At 45.1% G+C, this 25,126-nt stretch overlaps 1 protein-coding gene across 2 annotated transcripts in view; it reads right to left on the reverse strand.

The window, feature by feature from the left end:
* The window catches only part of LOC311270243 (spectrin beta chain, non-erythrocytic 1), a 105,919-nt gene that overhangs the window by 65,202 nt on the left and 15,591 nt on the right, over window positions 1-25,126 (reverse strand). For both annotated transcript variants that reach the window (XM_084374997.1, XM_084374996.1), the window contains exon 2: window positions 7,825-8,134. In XM_084374997.1, the coding sequence (XP_084231123.1) occupies window positions 7,825-7,972 (148 nt within the window). In that variant the 5' untranslated portion in view covers window positions 7,973-8,134. The remainder of the gene's footprint in view (window positions 1-7,824; window positions 8,135-25,126) is intronic.

Below are 25,126 nucleotides of genomic sequence, written 5' to 3' on the forward strand. Positions count from 1 at the left end.
TAAGTGAAAATACTCGTTACTTGCAGCCGTCTTCTTCACTTCTGTCTCTAAAAACTTAGCTGAAAGTGGATCAGGTCCAAATCTCCAGACAGACAGAGAGCTTTTGTGTCTTACTAAAGAAAAATGAGTAAGATGTAGATAACAGAGCGTTTAAAATGTAGCTGACATCGTAGCTCGTGTTGGCTGGGAACAGACTGAGAGTCGACTCACACAGAGGAGATATCATGTGAAAACACTCATTGTGCTTCGGTGAAGTCGTCCTGAGCCTGTGGCAGCAGCTTCATGCCAATAAGGCTCATAAATAAGACTGTGTGTGCAGCGAGGACGAGCCGACCGACAGGGAGAGGAAACAGGGTGGAGAGTGTGTGTGTGTGTGTGTGTGTGTGTGTGTGTGTGTGTGTGTGTGTCTCAGGAGCTCATCGTTCACACACACACGTCCAAACATCCTGAGAATATCTGAGCTCTAATATTAGAGCCTGTTGTGGAGATGTTCTTCCTGTCTGAGCCCGGCCAGCACTTCCTGTTTGATCCTGCTGTCCATGAACAACACACACACACACGCACGCACACACACACACACACACACACACGCACGCACACGCACACACGCACACATGCACACACGCACGCACACACGCACACGCACACATGCACACACACACACACACATACAAATCTGCAGCTTCACACTGACCTGCAGGAAAAGACGGCAGGTTTGGGAGGAAGGTGGAGACGATACAAAGAAAAGTGATTGGAGGAGAATCAGCTTCACTTCCTGCATAACTGAAGGAGGCGACAGGTCAGAGGTCACGACACCAGAGACAATGCAAGGAACAAATATTCACGTGACCCTGAAATAACTGCAGCGGACAGAAGACTAAAAGTGTTCGACGGAAAGAAAAACATACAGATAATTTTACTGCAAAGTGACCGAAACATCACCAGACTCCCTTAACAATTGTTGTGATTTTAAGAGTTGTTGAGTGTGTTGAGAAACTTAACAAACTTTGTGAAACAGCTACGACAAACTCTAACTCATTGGTGCCTTCTTGTAAGTTCAGCAGATGTTCTACATGAACTTCCTTCTGTCTTTGTGTAGAAACATGGAGTCTGTTTGTCCCAGAGATGAACTGATGGAGTTAGAGCTGAACACTTGGGATCGGATCGGGTCTGAGGATTTCCTTCACTCCTCCTGCCGTCATTAACACTGAATACAAGTCAATGACCTTCACTTCCTTCATCACAAACATGACCTTTGACCTTCTGACTAAATAGGCCAGCAACTCCACCCAAAAGCTGTTTTACTTTTTCTCACAGACACGAGTAGATTATTCACAGACAGAGCGGGAGCAAAGGTCACACAGTCAACACCAAGAAACATGTAAAAGGTTGACTCCCTTTCACTCCCTGTTCAGACGTGATTATAGCTTTAAGACTTAATGATGTTTCTACTCAAAGACAGAAAGAAGTTCATGCAGAACATCTGCTGAATTTACAAGAAGGAACAAATAAGTCAGAATCAGTCAGAGACAGAGTTTCACACAGTTTATAAAGTGTCTCCAACTCAACAACTCACTAAACTGACACATTTGTTAAGGGAGTCTGGGGACAAAGAAGTAGCCTATACTGGTTACTGTTTAGTGTGTTTGTAAAATGTGACATGTTTAGATCAATAAAATGTTTCTTCTTTCATAAATTGAGTGTAAATGGTGAAATCAGTGTAAACAGTGTGTTCAAACAGCTGCTAAATGTTGGCAGGTAAGACTTTAGCACTTTAGACACAGAAGCAGACAGGCTGGTACAGCCATGCTGCCACAAACTGACACTTTTTACAAGGAAACAAACAACTGACTGTTTTCATTTAATGCTGAATTTACAACAAGGAGACAATGATTCAGAGTTTGTTGTAGTTGTTTCACAAAGTTTGTTAAGTTTCTCAATTCACTCAACAACTTTTAAAATCACTACATTTGTTAAGGGAGTCTGGTGATGTTGTGGTTACTGGTTCAGTGGTCAGGCTGAGGCGACATCCTGATTTGTTGTAAATGATGTCAGAAAGTGGAACCAGCTTCAGCGCTCAGATCACCATCAGTGCAGAGGTCAGAGGTCAGAGGTCAGGACAAACAGACAACAGATGGAGCAAATATCTCTGCAGCTGACAGAAACGGTCCGAGTCGTTCTTTATGTTCTGCTGATAATCTGTACATGACAACACGCTCTGTCCTGCCGGCATGCTGAGCGTCACGCCATGTTTCCTGCCGTCATCTGGCTTCCTCGTGGCTCGGCCCCTCAGGGCGGCCCCGCCAACGAACCAAACGCACCATTCATCCAGCCGGAGCAGAGTCAGACCGCTGACACCGCTCGCAGCAGACGCCTCGGGGACGAAGCGCTTCCTGAATCACTGCGAGTTCACTTTTAACTGCTGCTGAAATATATTTATTATCCTGTTTTTTAAATCCAGTGATCTGGAGTCAAACCTGCAGCCGCTCAGTCAGGAGAGAGTGCGACCAGAGCTGCTGCTGCGTTCAGGGTTCAAACTTGTGTCACTGCCGTGGTGAATTTCACACCGACACGCCGCCTCACCCTCCTGACCACACAAAGACATTCCTGTGAGGTCAGAGCAGCAAACAACAGGGCCGACGGCGGCCATATTGGAGGGAAAACACAGTCTGAGGTGATGAGAGGTGTTTTCCTGTCCGCTGTAAGAAACAACCAGGCGAGGTTCGACTTTAACTTTCAGATCGATCTGGTCTGAAGGTTAAAGACGGAGGAGAAACACAAGAAGCTTCAGCTCACACCCGATGGTTACATCTCCAAACACTTATTAATGTCGGTGCATTACTTCCTGAGTGTTGCTTCATGGTTCATGTGTAGAGTTGCTGCTCATCAGGTAAATAATACTACAGCTTTTAGTAAATATACATAAAAATAAGAAAGAAAGAAAGAAAGAAAGAAAGAAAAGAAACTGAAAAGAAAATGAAAAAATGGCAATAAGAAAGGTAAAAAGATAAACTAAGAAAAGAGAAGAAGAAGAGAAGAGAGGAGGAGACAGGAGGAAGAGAAGAAGAAGATACTTCTTCTTCTTCTTCTTCTTCTTCACTTTCACTTTCTGATATTTTTTTAAACCACAAACATTCAGAAAACATTAAAACAACAGACGCACCAACATTCCCAGCATTCCTCCATCTGCTCCCCTGAACAGGAAGTGACTCCCAGAGTGTGTGTGTGTGTGTGTGTGTGTGTGTGTGTGTGTGTGTGTGTGTGTGTGTGTGTGTGTGTGAGTGTGAGTGTGAGCGCGTGTGTGTGTGTGTGAGCGTGTGTGTGTGTGTGTGTGTGCGTGTGTGGCTGTGTGTGTGTGTGTGTGTGTGTGTGTGTGTGTGTGTGTGTGTGTGTGTGTGTGCGTGTGTCCTCTCTGTGGGGAACCTGGACCGTTCCTGGTTCTAATTATTGAGCGGTTGACTGAGCCGTCCTCACTTTAAAGCTTCGGTCCAGCTTTTATAAAACTCTTCTGCTCGATATAGATCCAAATACTCAAAATACTGCAAATACAAGTACTAATCAGTACTTATTAAATACTTATTAATGTCCAAGTTACTTCAAAGCAACTGAAAACTCAAAGTGACTTTAAAAACTTTCTTCATTTGGCTTCATTGAATTCATTTAGTCTTTACAATCTCGTTGACAAGTTCCCACAGCCCACGACGACATCGTGAATTACTGTTTTAATGATTTATAACAGAGAAAAGTCGGTGAACTATTAACAGATAAACCACGGGTTTATCAGAAAGTATTGAACTATTCCTTTAAAGTGCAGCTCTCATATCTCTGCAGGTCATCCTCCACAGCAGACTCCATTTTTAAAAAACATAAGCTGTAAGACAAAGACATTTAAAGCCACTGATACGCTTCTTTAAATCCACACAGAGACTTCAGCTGAGTCCGGCAGCTTCACCTCCAGAAACACCAGCCGGTGCGATACGACACCCGAGTCTCAGATCAGAAGAAACTGTTTTAAAATCTCACTTTCAGAAAAGTAAACATGTTTTTTTTCTACTGAAGCTGCAATAAAGTCGATTGGAAGCAAGTGAGATTCTGTTGTTTTTGCTCGTCTTGATGTAAACTGGATATTTAAAACAAGACACATGACGACATCGACTTCTCACAAAATTTGTTTTGACTTCTCAGTCAACAAACATCACCAACACCGACATGGCCGCCAGTTATTTGGTCGTTCGCTGATATAAAGAGCCAGTTCTACAGTGATTCGGTGAGCGTTCAACAAGACGACGTCCCTAATGAGACTGTTGGCTGTTCAAAGTGGATCAGAGAAGTATTTGTCTCTGGGTCATTAAAGGTCGGGAGGTGATTATGGAGGAAGAAGCTGATCGTTGAGTCGTCTAAGCCTGAAATTCTGACTCGAAGTGTTTGACGTCTTTGGATGAGACTCAACAACCTTCCCTACCTCGAACTACTGTATGTATTTTTTCTGAAATAACATTAAAAGATGAGAGACTTTGCGTCTCTGTTATCTAAACAATTAATCCATCGATAGAGAAAATTATCTGCGCATTCAATGATAATGAAAAGAGATAGATAGTAATTAGTTGCAGCCAAACCTCTCAAATTATATTTATGGTCTAAAACTTTGAATTAAATGAGGAACTATTCATTTTAATAATTAGTTGATGAGACTACAAACCGAACCGAACACTGATATCCCTTTTCCGCTGGTCAAAAATCCCAATTAAACCCGCTAAGATCGGGCTTTTGTGTGCAATGGGAATGTGTAAACTCGGTATTAACACCCGGGTCAGCAGTCATCACCTCGGCTCGGCTTTGATCTAAACGTAAGACCGTGCTAAGACCGCAGGTGAACACGCTAAAGTTTGATGTATTTCCCGTTGTGTGGAATGATGACATGTTACCAAAATCCTGGTGTCGCGTAAATTAGAAAGGAATCTGGGATACGGTCTATTATTGTTTTCTCTTCTGTTCCAGCATGGACCTTCATGCCGCCTACTACTCGCCTGTGATTACTTTAACTGGTGTTGTTCCCTGTGTCCGGCGCATGATGATGTACAACGTGATGTCAGTGACGTACAACGTGACATCATCGACATACAACGTGAGATACAACGTGACGTACAACGTGACATCGTCGACATACAACGTGACATCATAGACATGACGTGACGTACAATGTGACGTCAGTGACGTACAACATGACATCGTCGACGTACGTCAGTAATGTACATCGTGACGCTTCAGATAAAAACTACAGAAGGGCTGCCTTGCCTGCGGGAAGTGGGAATCTAGCAATAACCCGTGTAGACCCGCTAATTTTGGTTGAAAAGCGTCATCAGAGACATTTCGGTGGGTACTGAACATGTACTGAGCCTTCGCAGCCTCCTCTTCCTCCTCCAAGAGCTCTCAGGTTACTCTGTGACCAGAAACACGATGGACGTCAGCGGGCCACGTTCAGAAACACACCGTCAGCACCGAGTTAGAAACATCCTCCAAGTCTTTAACTCGATCTTTATTTTACTGTGAGATTCAAATCAGATGAATTCAGACCGAACGCATCGAACTCTGGGCAGAAAGAAGATGAGACTCTGTGAGATACTGCAGCTTTATTTGTCATAAAGTCAATGCAACACACACAAACACACACACACACACACACACACACACACACACACACACACACTCCTTCTGTCTCTGCCTGCACTGTAAGTAGATCTGCCCGCGTTTCCATGGTGACCGGTGGTTTTGTGTTTCCCAGGATATCATATGGAGGCGTTTCACACACACACACACACACACACAGACACACACACACACACACACACACACACTCTCAGCATCAGTTTTCAGACGTTACAGCTGAAGGTTTAAATGACCCGAGACACAAACTGACGCTCCGTCGTGTTTCTGATCTGCTCAGGATCTTTTTTAACGACCTGACGGTCCAAAACCCAGAAATGTTCTGGAAGCTGACAGATAAAACCCAGAGAGGCAGCAGATCGTCACACTGAAGCGGCTGGACGCAGATAAAGTTCAGCAATTTAATTGATTATCGAAGTTGTTTCCTCTCCTCTGCATCGGTCAGTATTTGAACATCGGACCACTTTCTTTACCAAATATAAATAAAAGATAAAATATTAAACTACTTCTATAACGAACGGGTCGTGTTCTTAGTACTCTGCTGATGAGGTCGTCAGCTCATTAACAGCAGAAACAAAGAGTCCATTCGTAATCAAAAGATGGAGGACAAGGACACACACACACACTCACACACACTCGGCCTGTATCAAATACACACTGACTCAATGTCAGCACACATCCTCCGGCCTGCTGAGCTCAGCATGAACAGGAAGAGGCCGACAGACGAAGAGGAGAAGAAGAAGAAAGACAGCCTCCACACTAATCAGCAAATTTAAATAAAAACCAGGCTGTCAGTGAATCTCACTTTACATGACCAGCGTACACACTCCAAGACAGCAGGTGGCAGTGTGCAGCTGTGACGCTGGTTTGTGGTCCATCAATAAACAAGACGAAGACGAAGACGATACGATCGCAATACTAAATCCTCCATCTTTGCTCACCACATCTGAGCCTCACGTGAGCACAAACTGCAGGTCAGGAACTTTATTTAAATTACATGTTGTAATGTAATAATGTGAAATTATCGATCATCTTATTGGTATCAGCTCTGAGAAACAGGTAATTATTGATTATCTGTATGAGCTGAACACTTCAGCTCAACACAACAGAAACACAATCATGTCTGCTCATCATACAAGATGACCACAGATCACTTCTGTCAACAGAGACGCCATCAGGAAACACAAGCTCCGCCTCCAAACCGTTAGAAGCTCTCACACACACACACACACACACACGAACACACACACACACACACACACACACACCATCAGCTTTCTGCTGCATATTTAACACTGGAGTGAATTATTTAGTGAAGTGTGAGAGTCGACCATCAGGGTGAACACAGCAGGCGGAGAGACAGCTAGAGTTACTGTAACACACACACACACACACACACACACACACACACACACACAAAACTACCTTGTAGTAATTCAACTTACTAAAAATACTTCATTATGTAACTTTATACCACTGTCCTCCTCTTCTTCTTCTGGTGTTTTATCTTTTATCAGAGGTGCATCAGTGCCTCCTTCTGGACCGGAGGAGGACTGAACCAGAACCACACGTAGACCAGAACACTGAGATCAGACTTGTGACCAACAGAAACTCAAATATCACAGCTGGGTTTTATCCTGATACGAGATGGTTGAAAGAAGAAGTGTAAAAGAGGCCAGAGGTGTTTAACTCCTCCAGTCTGGAGCTCGTTGATGAGCCTCGTTAGCACTCGTTTACCAGATTATTAACAGGTGTGAGTGTCAATAACTGTTTGACATCAGACAACGAAGGCTCACCATCACAAACGGACTCAGAATCAAAGGTTTTCATTTCATTCTCAGACAGAAACAGATTTTAAAGCTGCTGCTTTCTGCTCTGAGACGCTTCATTGTTCTGTGTGTTGACACAAACTCTGAGACCTCGAGGTTTACGAAACCGTCCGGACTCCCGCTGAGTCAACACAAAAACAGGACGGAGCCAAAACAAAGACCAGAGTTCTGGACGACAACAGAGACGTCATGGTTCTGATGTTTTCTTCAAAACAACTGATCCTGGATTACAGCAAGTCATCCTGTTGACTCTCAAACAGCTCATCTGGTTCACTGGACTCAAAATGAAAAGAAACATGAGCATCAACCGTCCAATCACGCGTCCTCTTACCTGCGAGGGCTTTGATGCGCGAGCGCTCGAACAGGCGGGCCGAGCTGTTCTCGTTGTCCCAGTCGTCGGCGTCCCAGCGGTTGTTGACGCCATCGTTGTACTGCTGCTGGATCTCCATGTGTTCGAACTCGGCCGCTACCGACGTCATCTTGACCTGGCCGCGACTCCGCCCCCGCCGCCGCCCTCGAGTCCTTCCACCTGCTGCCGCCTGCTGCCGTTAGCGACGGGACCCTCGAACACACACACACACACACTCACACACACTGTCAGACCGGCTCGGACTGGCAGGCCGAGAAGATCGTCCAATAACCTGCAGAGAATCAAACACAGAGAGAGGAGAGGGTCAGTGGACGGTCCAACATCGTGTGATTCATCAACACTGTGAAGACGTTCAGACGGACACAAACAGCAGCTCAACATCTGCAACAAGAGGAGAATTCAAACATCACACAGCTCGTCAGCTGTGATCAGAGTCTCCTGAAGCCCGAACTGATCCGATAACATGTTGTCTACACTCTCTGCTCAGCTAAAAGCGTCTGACGTGTTCACCTGACTCTCAATCATCAGGGAGGACATGACGACTGGATTTTTATTTTTGGCCGGACTGTTCCTTTAAAGAGCAACTTCACACATTTCATCCGGCCTCTTCTCGACAACTCTTCAGACACGTTGTTGCAACACAAACTCGTTTCTACGACAGCTGAGTTAAAGCAGTGTGTGCGGTCGTGTCGGTTCTGATCGGGCTCAGTGAAAACAGGATTTCCAGCGTTTGAGGCTTCAGGAAGAACCAAACTAAACATCTCCCAAACGTCCACAGCTGATTTTTGTATTGTGCTTCCAGGATGTAAACTACAAGACAACACAACAGATGTTTAATGGGTTCTTCATGGTGTTTGTTCTGCGGGACAGAAAACAGCTGCTGCTGGACCTCAGTGTAAACTCAGAACCAACAATGTGGAAGTGGTTTGTTTTGTTTTTATTTATCGTCAGTTTGTCCGACATGATGAAAGTTAATGTGGATCCTGTAAACAATCAACAAATATTCTATATACTTAATACAAAAACTTCATAATCTCATTTAAATGAAACAAAACTGTCTTTAGTTTTAGTTTCGTCACTGAGATCTTTAATGTTTTAATGTTTCTGTTCTGAAGCTGCTTTTGTGTCTTAAAATACGTCCAGTTATAAACAGTGTTAAATATGTTTACTGCCTATAAACAGTCAGACTTCAGTCCACCGAGCCTCTGATCCAGTCAGACAGCAGCAGGCTGCTCTGCTGTGGACACCATGTGACCACCACCCTGCTCTCTGATTGGCTGCAGGCCGTCTCAGCCTCTCCCTTTGTCTGTAAACTGAGAGAGCGCTGCCGCCTACTGGTCACAACACGTTACTACACACACACACACACACACACACACACACACACACACACACACACACACACACACACACACACACACACACACACACACACACACACACACACTCAGAGCTGTGAGGCGTTCAGGAACCAAACCGACAAACATTTAATGATCACAGGCAGCAGGTCAGACTACATAGATAATTCATAATGATCATCATTTATTAAATTATCAATAAATAGTTAATTCTGAGCCCATTAACTGAAGAAGATCAGACTGATGTGAAATGAACTCTGTATTAATGATGCGGTCGTGTTCAGGAGGTGAAACATGAAGCGTGTTTGTGCTTGATTATAATTTTCTGTCTCAAATGATCTGACAACACAAAATGTTTCACTTTAAAGTCATTTTGTTGTTCAGCAAACTGAAATATCTGCATCAGTGTCCACAGTTTAAGATTAATTAGATAAATAAGATTAAGTTTAATTAAAATGTGGATTCATTCGACTGTAAATCAGTTTTATTTGTGATCAGATTCAGACTCGCTGTGGCTGTTTACTGACTGTTCCTCTCAGAGAGCTCGCCGCCCTGAACGAGTCTGAACAAACAGCAGGTAAACAGTCGGAGTCAGCAGCACGACTCAGCAGCACCGGTCTGTTTGGATCCTGCAGTCAGCACACGGCACCATGACTCGACACAAACACACAGAGAGACGGCTGCAGCGGCCCGGTCACATCTCAGCCTCGACCTGCTTCTTCTTCTTCTCCTATAACAGTTTGACTGCAGAACATGAGAGCTGATGGACTGAAGGTCCGGTTCAGACTGTTCACTCACAAGAACCTGAATCTGAAAGTCTTTTAAAGTCTTTTAAAAGCTGATGTCACTTTAAAAAGTGAACAAAACATACAAAACGAAGAAATCGTCACTTTGAGCTGTCCTGTCCTCAATTAGACTCATTGATCAGAATAAGAATAATCAATTATTAGTGAAAATCAGAGCTGCAAAAGTGATTAAAGTGACAGAAAATGTCCGAGATCTGATTCATCGATCAATAAAGAAAACAACTATAAAAACTCTGAAAAACAGACGTAGAGTCAGAAATTATTGATTCGATTGTGTGAAAAGAAGAAAACTCAGATCTGTTCACTGATTGGCTGCAGCCGTCCCCCAGCAATGATTTCATTCTCAGGCTCCGCCCACTGACGTTTAAATCGACCAATGAGATTTTTTATCCTCCTGTGTGTGTGTGTGTGGTGTGTGTGTGTGTGTGTGTGCGCGCGCCTGCTGCCACCCACTTGCAGCTCAACAACCAGTCAGGCTGGAGCTGCTTGTGTTGCTACGCTAAAAATACGCTACCACTGGGACCCTGACAGGAGAGTGTGTGTGTGTGTGTGTGTGTGTGTGTGTGTGTGTGTGTGTGTGTGTGTGTGTGTGTTGCCAGAGTGAAGCTAACACAATGTGCACTCATTCAGAAGCAATAAAGCACACAGACACATGGACACACACGCACACACACTGGGCACGGAGTCATGACAACACACACACACAGATTTTGGAAAGTGTGTCACTCTCTGACACTTTTACTCTTTGAATTACCGACTGATTCTTTCTTCTTAACAATTAATCAATTTATAATTTAAATCAGAAACTGATCGATGGTCATCACAGAGCCAAGCGTGACGTCTCCAGCACTCACGGATCATCTCACAGATCTGAAGCAGAACAGCAGCTTCACTCCGATGAAACCACAAAGTGTTTCAGTGTTTCTGCTTTTTAAATGTTGTAAAGCTGCAAATCAACTTCACAAACATCTGAAAGTATTTAAGTTGTTATTTACAGATCCGACACTGAAGTCGTGTCCGTGGCTCTTTTAGCTCTCTTTTTGGTCTCCACCACCTCCTGAGGGAAACATCCGTCTCTTCAGCTGCTGAACGCTCCGACATGTTCACCAGCCAGTCTGGATACTAGTCGTATGTTATCAGTGTTTGTTTGACGACAACAGCTGCTGGAAACACTAAACACAAAACCAAAGCTAGCAGCTAAAAGAGGCTAAAAAGCTTAATAGAGCTTATAGGCTACAATTATAGTATTTAAGTTGATTTTATTTGTATTTTATGTTGATTTGCAGAATCGATAGTATAAATAGTTCAATATTCGATATTGTGAAAATCTTAAAACAAACACTTTTCATTTACTGAAAGAAATGATGAAGAAAAATAGAAAATCCTCACATTTAAGAAGCAGGAAACAGAAGATGTTTGACTGTTTTTTGTGTAAAAAAAAAACAACTAAAACAATGAATTGATAATCAAAATAGTTGCAGACTAACTTTCTTTCAATACATTAATCGATTAAACGACTAATCGTTGCAGCTTGAAGTGGCTCCTCCTCCTAAAAGTCTGCCGTGTTTCTATCTCTACCTAGCTTTCAGCATTTTAGCATTTTTAGCAGCAACCACAGGGAGAAAACTGACGCACTGGACCTTTAAACTGTCCTGGTGAGGAGACGCCCGACCTGAAAGTATGATGTCATGTACGTATGAAGGGCGAGAGAGCATGCAGAGACAAGGCAGAGAGAGAGAGAGGGACAAATGACTGGTTACTGGTGAGTGTGTGTGGTAAAACCAGCAGGAGAGATATTTATAGCAGGAGGACGGAGAGATACGGAGCAGAGACGCAACGACGCTGGTCGAAAACAGGAAGGACGGAAATAGAGACAGAGAAGAAGAAGAAGATGATGACAGGATGATACATGAGACAGAAGAAGAAGAGAAACTCAGAGAGGAGAGTCGCTGTCGACCATCGTCGTCGTCCAGAGACGTTCACATCAGACAGTGAAGAGCACTTTGTTCAGTTCTGGACCGGAGTCGTGTTAAAGGACGTGATGTAAATCATCAGCAGTTGCAGCCGTGTGAGACTTTATGATTTCTGAGCTCACATGGATCTTCTCTCTCCTCTCCGTCGCTCGCCCACGCCGTCCTCCCACCTCTCTCACCTCCCAGCATCCTTCACTTCACTACAATCAGCTGAAAGCGCTCCACCCTCCCTCCTCCTGTCCCTCTGAACACGCTGTACTTTTTAATCTTCTGTCAATTAAAATGTGTTCATCACTTTTTACCAGAGCGCTGCAACTGCAGCGACGAATGTAACTAAGTACATTTACTCAAGTACCATGTTACTTGTACTTCTACTCCACCACGTATTGGAAGCAGTACGATACTGTAACATTTATCTGATTACTTTAGTTACTAGTTACTTTACAGATGCTGCATCTGGAACATTTTTTAATTAATTTATCTTCTCATCAATCAGATAAAAACAAACAAAACCCTGATTCTGATCATCAGAAAAGGCAAAATATCAGATCAATGATCGTTAAATAAAACAGTATATAAATATAAAATGCTATTTTAGATATTTAAGTACATTTATCGCCAAGAAAACGACTTTTTAGTGCAACGATTGACCTCCTGAAGTAGAAAGTCTATGTAAGTCTCCTCTTTTAGACGACGACCACAGACATGTATGTGTTGGAGCTGGCTACATTAGCTGGAGCCAGCTAGCCTAAGCTAATGCTAAACGTCTGAGCTGGTTTAAGGGTAACGTTTCCACGGAGGGCTGAGCACAGGAACTGGATCTGTTTGATTTACCGACTGCTAACAGGAAGTCCAACCTGAGCTACCAACATCGATGCTATCATGCTAACAGACTGAAGCCACCGGCTGATGACCCATGAAGAAGACATGGACATAAGGAGCAGTATGATTATCATTATTGACAGTAGTATCTTATTATTTGTTGTACAGGATCTACTGCAGCTGCTGCAGTGTAAACGCTCCTCACAGACTCATTATCATCTGAAGTGAATCACGTTGCATCTTTTCTCTGTGAGTCCGCAGTGAAAAAAAAAAAAAAAAGGCATTATCAAGTCAAAACTGCAGATCTCCATGGTAACCGCTGTCCCAGCATGCACGGCGTGTGGGAGCCCACTCGTCAGGCTGCCGACAGCGGCACAAAGAGACTCGGCTGGAGCTTCAGAAGAAAAGAGGAAGTTTCACTGACAGTGAAGCCAAATTACACAGAGAGACACAGAAGAGACGTGGACAACGAGGACGACGATCAACACAATCTCTGCAGACGTGAAGCTACACGGAGACAATTCACGTTTCTCTGTGACTCTGTTCTTTACATGTTGTAGAAAAATAATTAGTGTGTTTCTGAGGACGTGATCTAAATCTTCTTGTGTTTCCTTGCTTTTAACTTCATACTTCAAACTTCACACTCAAAGCTTCTTGCTTTGACCCGACATGATCCAGACCAGAGAGAGAAAGACGAGATGGACTGAATGAAGTGAAGAGCAGCTGTGAAGACGACCTCAACTGTGACTTTTCAAAGTGATGTCAGCCGTCAGATGAAGGTCCAGACGTCCAGCGCTCGAGGAGAAGAAACAAGGACGTGAGAATTCAAACTGTAATAAAGAGAGTAACGCCTGGATCTCTGCAGCAGAGACGTCCTGTCAGATCTCAGCGTCTCTCGCTCTCTGAGCTTTTTACCGCTCAAGTATCAATTGTTCACCATGGCAACACCATGGCAACCAACCAGGCCGAGCAGCGTTCAAACTCCCACACAGGCCGAACCGCCTTCACACTGCAGCCGCCACTCTCACCTGCGCACACACACACACACACACACCTTGTATTCATATAATAAAAGCCTCTGCGAGCTCCTGAAGTGTCTCATAAAGACGACGGACTCATTTTATCTTCATGAAGACTCACAAACATTTTCAACACAAACTGAATCATCGCGTCTTTAAAATGGCGGCAGCTGTTACTGTGACTGTGTCCGTCCTGTTTCCTGGAGAAAACAAAACGTTTGTTTCACTGTATCGAAGTCTGACAGGTGAAGGAAGACGATCACGCAGGCAGCCGGTGCTGAGCACTGGGAGATCTGACAGACGACCTCTTCTGACACTTTGTTTCTATTGCAGGTTGATTTGGGAGCTACAGTCTGAACTTCAGGGACGTGGACTGAGGTTATCAGGTGGCGTCCTCCGTCCTTACTCTATCTGCATGTTACCTTTTTAAAATCCCTGTTGCTATGGGAAACAACAACAGCCTCGGAGCTGGCAGCCTGCATGCTAACCGACGAAGCCGTTAGCTTTTCTTTTCTTTCATAGGGATTTGAACGTCTGGGTTCAACTGTCAACAAGCAAGACAAGTCCCGCCTGACACTATTTTGCAGCGACACTGTGCAGCCAGACCTTTCTCTAACTTGAGACCCGACCTGACCCGACAATAAATGGCTGATGTTTTGAGCGTCCTCACTCTTGCTGTGTCATCACGCTGCGTCTGGGTGTAACACACACTTCTGTCCAAGGTCGTCTCCACCTTCACTGTGCTTCTTTAAAGACAACACACAGGTGCGAGTGTATATTTAGGACATGTGAGTGTGTTGGAGGAGGGAGTCATCCATCAGCCTCCTCTCTGCAGTGTAATGTAGGCCACACACAGCCATGTAGGGCAGCAGCAGCTATCTGACCCGACACCATCCCACTCAAACAGCACCGGGACGCTGCCGTCCACACAGAGCCGGAGGGACAGTCTCAGAGCCTCGGCGCCGGTGTGAGAGGACGGGGACAGGAAGTAGAGACGGGACGGGTGCGGGTCTGTCGCAGTGCAGATGTAGGCGGTCGATTCACGCTCACATGTGGATCATAAAAACAGTTTTACTGCGAGTGAACAGGCTGCAGCACTCTGCTCCGTTTGAATCAGCTCTGATGAAGTCACGCTCGATTAATATGAAGAATATTCACTACAACAGAAACACAGACACCAGAAACATGAATCCAACAGCACCGATACTGTACTGATGGAGAAAGTCCCCAGACTCCCTTTAAAAAACGCTCAGTTTAGTGAGTTGTTGAGTTAGAAGAAACTTTATATTCTCTGTGAAACTCTGTCTCTGACTGATTCTTCATTATTTGTTCCTTCTTGTAAATTCGGCAGATGTTCTTCATGAACACTGAGGATGCTGATGTCAGGTGAGAACAGGTCCAGTGAGGAGGAGGCTGGTCTCAGGCGACCTTCTGTCTCTCTGACCGTCACATTAAACATGTCGGAGCTACAGGCGTGTTTTGTTTCCGCCTCCTGTTGAATCCTCCGTGCTCTGACAGCGATTGTTACAGACGTGTTATTTTCTTCCTGCGTCAGCTTTGTTATGAGAAAAGACAAAGTGACACATGAAAAGCGTCTGTGAGCGTTCGGAGACAAAAGAGTCGCTGAGTTCAGCCTCTTCCTGTGTAATTACTGCGAGACGAAGCATCAGCACACTGAAGAGTTTCACACTCGCTGAGCTTCCTGTTGCGCTCCCACAGCCGCTGCTGCAGTCGGACAGGGATGGAAAACCTGCTCACGGGCCAGAACACGTCCTGCTCGCTCTGCTGCGGTGAAGCGGGTCAGAGATTCTGGTGACTGAACGTGAGGGAGAGCGTCCCGTCAGTCCGACTGCAGGACAGACAGCGCCTCCCTCTGCTCCCTTTAATTAGGTTATCTGAGAAGGTTAACTGCTAAATGCGTTTAGCGGTTGCCGTGGTTACACTGATAAATCAATGAGGCAATGGACTGACAACACACACACACACACACACACACACACACACACACACACACACACACACACACACACACACACACACACACACACACACACACACACACACACACACACACACACACACACACAGCCCAGTTTCCTGCTGTGAACTCGTCTCGTTAACTTCAGAGCTGCTAATTGTTTAGAGTCACAGAACGAGCAGATTTAATTGTTTCAGTCTCGTCTCCTCTGAAGATCCACGAGCTCCACGAGATCATCCCTGTGTTTGTCTCTCTGAGTGAACTGATGTTTGGTCACTCTCGTTATAAATCATCTGTAATTATCTGGTTTCACAGATATCTGTCATATGGCCAATTATCTGCATTTTATTTTTCTGATTGCCGATAAAGTTAATTAATTTAAAAGTGACAGGAAGTCAGAGAGCGCGACATCGTAGTGCATCCTGCCAACTTTTTCAAAATAAAATGATCTACAGCACGACAAGTCAACAAACAACAGAAGGATTTAAGTGCGTGACCACAGCAGAAACACAGAGATCACAGAGAAACGATCACATGAACAATCTGAGCATCAACATCAGGTCGCCATGACGATCCGCCTCCGAGACATGAAGCCACGAGGAGGACGACGCAAAACAAACCGACCTCGCTGTTCAGGAAAACTTTCAAAGCAACTACAGACAGTCGAAGCAGGAAGTGAGTCTGAACATCGAGTTTGTTTACAAAATGACCAAAATGTTGAATAACCTCAATAATCTGTTCAAAGATAAAAGAAGCAGCTGCAGATTAAAGTGAAACATTAAAGCGTTAATGTTTCAAACGTCCTCCAGGCCTCGTCCAGAGACACGATTATTCATCTCTGCAGCCGACCACAACAGTCTGAACCCAGATCCAAACATTCGGACTGTTTTATGATCAGCAGATCATCTCGATATAACTTCATGTTTCTGAGGATCACGTCTCGTCTCTGGAGGTCGAGGCGACGTGGAGCTGCGGCATCCGTCCTTCTGTCAGAGGACGAACAGCGACGCAGAGCTGATACACGATCCACAGCTGCATCATCACAACACACACACACACACACACACACACACGCCCGGAGCACCGATCAATCAGAGGAGTCGATAATGACACAAAAATAAAAGCCTGTCCCAGAAATCTGAGCGCCTCGCTTACAAAATAAAAGCTGATGAAACTCGAACGTGAAGATCTGGAATCTGAACTGAACTGGAGTCAGATTAAAGTGCAGACGTGTAACTTATTGATGTACTCTGCAACAACAGACATGTTGATGTACTGATATATGCTCAGTTCCTCTCACAGGGGATCAGAAGGAAACAACAACCTTTATTGATGATCTTTGTTTTTCATAAAGCAACGAACAACATTCAAAATGCTGTTAATCTGTCGGAGCCTCGACGAGTTCACGTCTCCATCTCAGACTTCATTACACATCGTTTCAATAAAGTTTTCACCACTTTTTATCTGAGAGTTTTGATCCAAAACGTATCTGGACTCTCCTGGTGTCTGTGTTTTATGCAGCTCAGGGAACAGACACTTTAACTCTACAGTTGTATTTTGAAAAGACAATTAAATGTACTTTTAAATCTTGATATTAACCTTTAAAACAGACGGTGAAAACACGGTGAAACAGTTAAATCCACCAGATTATAAAGTGAAGCTGCTATTTGATCTCACACACACACACACACACACACACACACACACACACACACACACACACACACACACACACACACACACACACACACACACACACACACACACACACACACACACACACACACACAGGTCTCTATCCAGGTCTTAAGCTGGATGAGATAAAACCATTCAGTCAGTTTCCGGGGCCTCTCTGCTCCGTCATGTGAGAGAAGAGCCAACACACACACACACACACACACACACACACACACACTGACACACACACACACTGCGACACACACACACACACACACACACACACACACACACACACACACACACACACACACACACACAGATGACAAAAGAGTGAGCGTATAAAAGGCTGAAAGCGGAGGAATGTGTCAGCAGTCGGAGGGGATGAGATCACACATCAGAGCTGGCTGCGAGGAGAGAGAGGGCGAACGAGCACATGTGTGAATAGAGAGAGAGAGAGAGGGAGGAAAAACTGAGACATGAAGTTTTCCATCTGGTCAGAACACACGAGCCGGGCCTGGATCTCTGGATCAGGTAGAACCTGGACGTGACAACAGTCAGTGAACCGTGACACACACACACACACACACACACACACCCAATCACAGTAACTAACGGCTGATATCAGCGATGTGATGACATCATCCACGCGATGGATCCAGATCAAACATCTGGAGATGAAATCAGACGATCACAAACTGGATTTTTACTCTTTCAGCCGCTTTTATAAAAACACGTCTATGAAAATATGAAACAACGACGTCTTAATCTTTGAAAGAGTTTTACAGTCGCGTCACTTTGTGTAAACGTTACTTGATTTGTCTTGGCCAGAAATAATATTCAACCACATCATGAGATGAAACATGTAGAAGTGAAGGTTACAGATGTTAGTGTCAGTGTCACACACTCACAGACTCGACCTGAGGACAGTGAACGCATCACGGTACGTACGACTGAAGTCCGCCAGGGCTCGGCCCACATGACAGAAATTCACTGTAATATTTGGTGCTGTAAGTTTATGACATTATAAACTGTCACTTAGTGGCAAAGTTGCATTGTGGGTAATGTAAACCAGGGTTATACTCCCTACTCCTGCTGCTCTCGATCCAACATGGCCGCCAGAGCAGCAACGTCATCATCCACCAACTGTTTTATAAGAGTCACACACACACACACACACACACACACACTGTACTGTACGGGATTAATTACTATTGTGTAATGTGGTGTGTGTCTCACTGTGTGTGTGTGTGTGTGTGTGTGTGTGTGTGTGTGTGTGTGTGTGTGTGTGTGTGATCCACCCTACAGCAGCTCGTTGACCTCTGACCCTCCTCTCACCACACAGTCTGTCACAGGGGAACTGGGTTCACAAGAGTGATGCATTCTGGGATCATGACATGTCATCAGTGTCGTCTGGTTCTGGTTCTAAAGGCTCGTCACAGTGAAGTGATGTCATACTCTGGACTCAACACACGTGTTTTAGTACTCGCTCAGTCATCAGACCCACATCACTGGTGATTAATGATCAATAATCAACGTGTTCATCGTGTTTTAGGTGGTCGAGTCGTAACTTTATGAAACTTTAGCCTAAAAATGTGCTGATTGTTTTTATTCTAACGACCGTATCATCGTTACAACGCTACAAACGTCTCACTGCAGATTTATTAAACATGTAAAAGATGCTGAAATAAATCTGTAATATTTGATCTGTCAGTTAAACACACACACACACACACACACACACACACACACACACACACACACACCTGCAGTGATTGATGCAGGTTGTTTCTCTGCTGATCTTTTGTCTTTCTGTCACTTTGATTTCCAGACGTGTGCTCCTCCTCCATCTCAAACATGTCTCATAACTTCAAACTGACCCGAACTGAACCGAGCCAAACCAGAACCAAACGAGATCAGATCAGATCAGATCAGATCAGATCAGGTAGGAACCAGAGTGCAGCAGCCGCCTCACAGCTGAGCTGCTGCTCACATCAATAAGTCATGAGGTCACATTTACTCACTCAGGCGAGTTGTTTTCTTCAGAAGAGCTGAACTCAGCTGAGACAAAGAACCAGAACAGAACTCGGACCGTAACTCCTGAAGAAACCACCAGCCTCTGTTTACCTCCGTAGCCACGTAGCCGACAGCGTCGTCCTCTGACCAACGCTTTACGCAGCCGAGTTCATCAGATCAGAACGGTTCATGGAAACAAGTAAATGTGACGTTGTCTTTTCCTGGTTTTAAAGGCTCGTCACACTAAAGTCTCGTCAGTTTCTGAACTTATCAGACTGCAACTGGTTTTGTGAAAGTGCCAACAGTCGTCCTACAACATTGTTGCAGTATCGTTATGAAGACATTTGGTCAAAAACATCACGATATTTGATTTTGCTGCTCGATCCTAAGATTTACGATGAACACGCTAATAATTTAATTTTTGCCCTGTTGTCAGGCGCCTTGTTACGACGTGTTGAAGCTGAGGACGCCGGCTCGTTGAGCTCGTTCAGACAAACATGGTTCAGTCGGCGCCGAGTCTGAAGTCAGAACAGAGACGAGGAAGAAGCGAGACGTCTCACTCCTGAGCGACGTCCCTCATGTCTGATGTGATGTGAGCGACGACCTCTGCAGCAGTTTATAGGAATATAACGAAGATTAACAGGAAACATGCTGCAGAGTAAAAACATGTTTTTAACTGCAGCACTTTAAAGTTGTTCTGTGTTTATATGTAAAGTGTGACTGAACTTTACTGAGGCTGCAGTGTGTGTGTGTGTGTGTGTGTGTGTGTGTGTGTGTGTGTGTGTGTGTGTGTGTGTGTGAGTGTGTGTGTGTGTGTGGATCCATATTTCATAACTTCTCCATGAATTAATCATCTCTTCATGTTAGTGTGTTCATGCGTGTGTGCAGGCAGGCGTGTGCTGCATGTTCACACACACACACACACACACACACACACACACACACACACACACACACACACACACACACCCTGCACCATTAATCTAAAGCTATATACAGTTTCTGAACTGTTAAAAACACTCACACATATAGATCCATCATGTAGATACAACACACACACACACACACACACACACACACACACACACACACGCTAACATGCAGCTGCATGCAATCTATCAATTATCAATGAGGGTTCTGAGTGCTGTGTGTGTGTGTGTGTGTGTGTGTGTCCCCTCCATCAGTAACAGTCGAGGACACATGCCACCCTTTGTTCGACTAGGAAATGGTGATGTCACACACACACACACACACACACACACACACACACACACACACACACACACACACACACACACACACACACACAGTATGCAGCAAATGTTTCAGTGTTTCATCTGACAGCTTCCCCTCTTCCTCTTCCTCTTCCTCTCCTTCTTCCTCTTCCTCAGTTCACTTTTATCTAAGCTCAGGTGACCTCAGGTGCAGTGTGGCGTCACCTTATCACATTAAATAAATATTGTACCACAGTTATTAAAATAAACAAATTCATAAACGTAATACTGAAAAATCTGATTACAAACCAACATATTAATCTTGTGAACCTGATAAATGTCTCGACACACTACACTTCCCATGAGCCTCTGCTGCTGCTGCTGCAAATCATCCGGACAGTTCATCAAAGTGTTGCTGAGAATCTGAGGAATGCTTAAATATTTACTTTTACACACACACACACACACACACACACACACACACACACACACACACACACACAGACACACACACCTGTCATCTCACTTCAGTACTGTACGCTGCAGAACCAATCCAGAGAATCGGGTTCAGTCCAAACACACTGATAAGAAGATTACAGGCTGGTTTCTGGGAGTAAACTGTGTGAAGCATGCTGGAGTTCAGGTCCCAGATCCTGGTGATGAGGAACAAATCACAGGTTTCACTCTGGACCTCCTCCTCCTCGCACTCACCCCGTCCTCCCCTCGCTCCCCGGCCCGACTCTCCCACTGCCTTCTTCCTGCCATTATGCAACTGAAGCCCGCAGCCAAGAACAGCCTCCCGCCCGGCCGCTGTCCTCCTGTTCAAACAAACAGCCTCTCCTCCCTCTGCACCGACAGACGGGGTGGAGGACACAGATGAATGGAGGCTCAGAACCCGGTGCTGTTCGCGGCCCGCTGGGTTTTTTTTTTTTTATCCTGCAGAACATGCAGATGAACAAACTCTGAAGGTTTAAAGTGGAAATCCCCTCAGATCTTTATTTAGAGGAGTGTTTGTGTGTTGATGAAGTCTCAGAGCTCAGACGACTCTGAGGAACATTTCTGTGTCGTCAGAAGGTCCGACAGAGGTCTACATGTTCTGGATGTACAGTAAAGTCCACGTGACGTGGTCGGGTGGTGCATCTGAGGTGAAACTGAAATCACTACATGGATTTTTCCTGTTGTGCTTTTGATAACGCTCTGATCAATAAAGAAGCATGTCGGCGACTTCAGCCCAGAGCTTCCTAAACCCTGTGAGACTGTGAGGCTGGACTTCCCTCCGCGGATCATCAAGGTTCTGTTCCTGAGCTGTGGCGTTGACTTTGAACGTATAAATGTCATCGCTTCATCCTGTTCGACATTTGTTTTTTCATTTTTAGACTCCATATATCTGCTTAGAAATCCTTAAAAGAGACGCTCCTCACATGTGCAGAACTTGCCTTAGAAACATCATGTTTTTAAGTTTCTTCAGTATCACAGTGATCCAGTGACGGTCGTCTGCACATCCACAGGTTCACTGCTAACAGGAACGACGCAGAGCTAATTCGGCTGAGTTTAAATGGAGTTTTGGAGTATGGTTTTATTTTTCTCAGTCCACAGCTACCTCAGTTGTTCAGGAGGATGCTGCGACGCTGTTTTAATTTTTGCAGAAGCTGTAAGCTGCAGTTCCGGTATGTTTCACCACCGCAGCCCTTTTTCTGCCTTCTTGGATACAAACTGTGTTCACTGACATCAGCGTCAGTGCAGATTAGACTTCAGGCTCTGCTACTCGTCTCTCCACCTCTACACCGGGCAGGTAACTGGAGTTTCAGGGCCTGAGCACTGATGACTGATAGCCGTCGGGTGGACAGAATATCAGAAACACCTGTGGGTATTAAACCAATGTCAGGAGCTGTGCAGAGCAGACAGCAGCTTCCCCTCCTCGTACTGTAAATGTCGACACTCGAGCTGAAGGCAGCAGCCAAATGGCTCCAGGATAAATGTGATATTCTCAGATAAACAGCACGATTATTCCCTCATATCCATTTCTGAATGGCCACTGTGTCTGCGCCGGGCAGACAGATGGGCCGATTGTCGCTCCAGACGCCTGGGAAACGTTCGACACCGACAACAACACATTGAGGGAGGCGAAGCTCGGCTCTCATGCAATCAGACTGAGTCATTTTAATGAAGTTAAGCTCTAATTTGCCCGGCAGAGAGAAAGATGGAGGACGGAGGAAGAAAGAAGCCTTTTCTCTGCTCTCATTACCGTCTGTTTCCAGAGAGGATCTGTGACCTTCAGACAGAAAGGAGCGAATTAACGGGAAAACCTGAACTTCACATGAACCGGACGGATCAGGACGAGGCCCGTCTCAGACCGAAGCTGAGGCGATAACTCAATATCATCATTTATAAGCTTATATTGTGATGACACGAGCACATCATCTGATTATTCTGCTAAGTTCTGCTGGCAGGCTGCAATAAACAGAATGAGTTCTGTTTACTCAGAGTTAAACTCTCGCTTTCCACAGAGTGTGCATCGAGACCTCGACCTGCGCAACAACATCACAGTCAGGAAGAAACAACCTCGCTCCAACACGATGAAGCAGAGCAGCGGTCAGATCAATACTCGGATACTCCGAGTTCAGATTCTGGCTGAAGGCCGATGGAGTCGGTGCATCCTGAATATATTATTACATCATGACAGAAGATTCGATCGCTACAACTCGGAGTAAAAATAGACGAGCAGCGAACGAGCTCAGATAGTAACAGATGCAGATGGACGAATTATCAGCTGTGACGCTCACTGGAAACCAAAGTAACACAGATCACTGTGTGGGCGTCTGTGGGCAGCAGCTCCACACACACACACACACACACACACACACACACCACACACACACACGCACACACACCACACACACACACGCACACACACCACACACACACACGCACACACACCACACACACACACACTCAGGGAGGAGTCGGACATTTTGTGGCCAGTTTGAGGTAAGAGGAGGAGCGGTGGAGCAGAGGAGTGGGTTTAATGGCAGCTCCACTGGGACCAGATAACCTCCTTTTTACTGATATCATCTGGAGGAGAGCGCACACACACACACACACACACACACACACACACACACACCTGACACTGAACAGAGCAAATCAGAACATCAAGAGCCAGGAAGGACCGGACCAACAGAACTACACTGAGACCAGAAACCAGACCAGATTATCAACACAAACCAGTACACACCAGCATACATGCAACTGTACGGCCGTCTCATGTGTTTATATCTTAGTATATTACCCAGAATGCCTCTCTTCACCAACTAAAGTGGTAAGAGTTAAAAAATAGAAAATGAGACCAGAGAAGAAGAAGAAGAAGAAGAAGAAGAAGAAGAAGAAGAAGAAGAAGAACAGAGGATGAATCAGATGAAAAGCCGACCCGACAGGAAGAAGAAGATGAAAGACATTAGCGAGGGAATGCATGAGGAAAGATGGAGTGAAGGAATGTTTGGAGGAAGGAAAGAAAGACGGGATCAGATGGGAGGAGGAGGAGGAGGAGGAGGAGCAGCAGGAGGAGGAGCAGGAGGAGGAGGAGGAGCAGGAGGAGGAGGAGCAGGAGGAGGAGCAGGAGCAGGAGGAGCAGGAGCAGGAGGAGGAGGACGAGTGAAGCTCTGCAGATCAGCAGCCGAGGTCAAGAGGACTCTTCAGAAGTGTTTCTGATCCGTCCGTCCCTCTGAGGAGGACCACAGCCGTCAGGACATTCAGACGCACTCATATCAAACTACGTCAGGGTCGTGTGATTAACTGTACACCATCATCCAGCTGAGGTGCTGAACTATCAATTATTAATAAATGAATCACATGCAGTAAATATGTTGCTGCTGCTGTGTGAAACACTACAACCAGCACTGCTGATATAAACAGTTAACAGTCCTGCTGCTGCTCAATGTTTGATGATGTTGGAGGAGGTCTGTGTCAGATCAGGTCGTCCTCCTCTGTGATCGTCACAATACAAACATGATACAGTCCTGTAATTTAAACTATGTCAAGTTTATTGTTTAACTTTGTGTCTCAGAAATTGTTTTTCATCTGACGACCTGGAAGAAGAAGAAGAAGACGCAGAAGAAGACGCAGAAGAAGAAGAAGAAGAAGAAGAAGAAGGCATAAATACGTAGCAGGAAGTCGGGAAAAACAAAAGATGAAGATGACAGTGACAAACGTATTAATACAGTATATATTGTGTCGCGTACAGTCATCCATGTTGTCAGCGCTCGCTGTGCAGCCTGCTGATTCTTTACTTGTTCGGTGTGTGACGTAATAGATCAACCGGACCAGGTCCAGTAGAAACTAGCTGAAACGGTGCACATCACCACCTACTGTGGTGGAGTCGGACCACACCTGGCGCTCGTATA

The sequence above is a fragment of the Pagrus pagrus genome, assembly GCF_965226575.1.
Source record: "Pagrus pagrus genome assembly, chromosome: 15".
Taxonomy (NCBI): Eukaryota; Metazoa; Chordata; class Actinopteri; order Spariformes; family Sparidae; genus Pagrus; species Pagrus pagrus.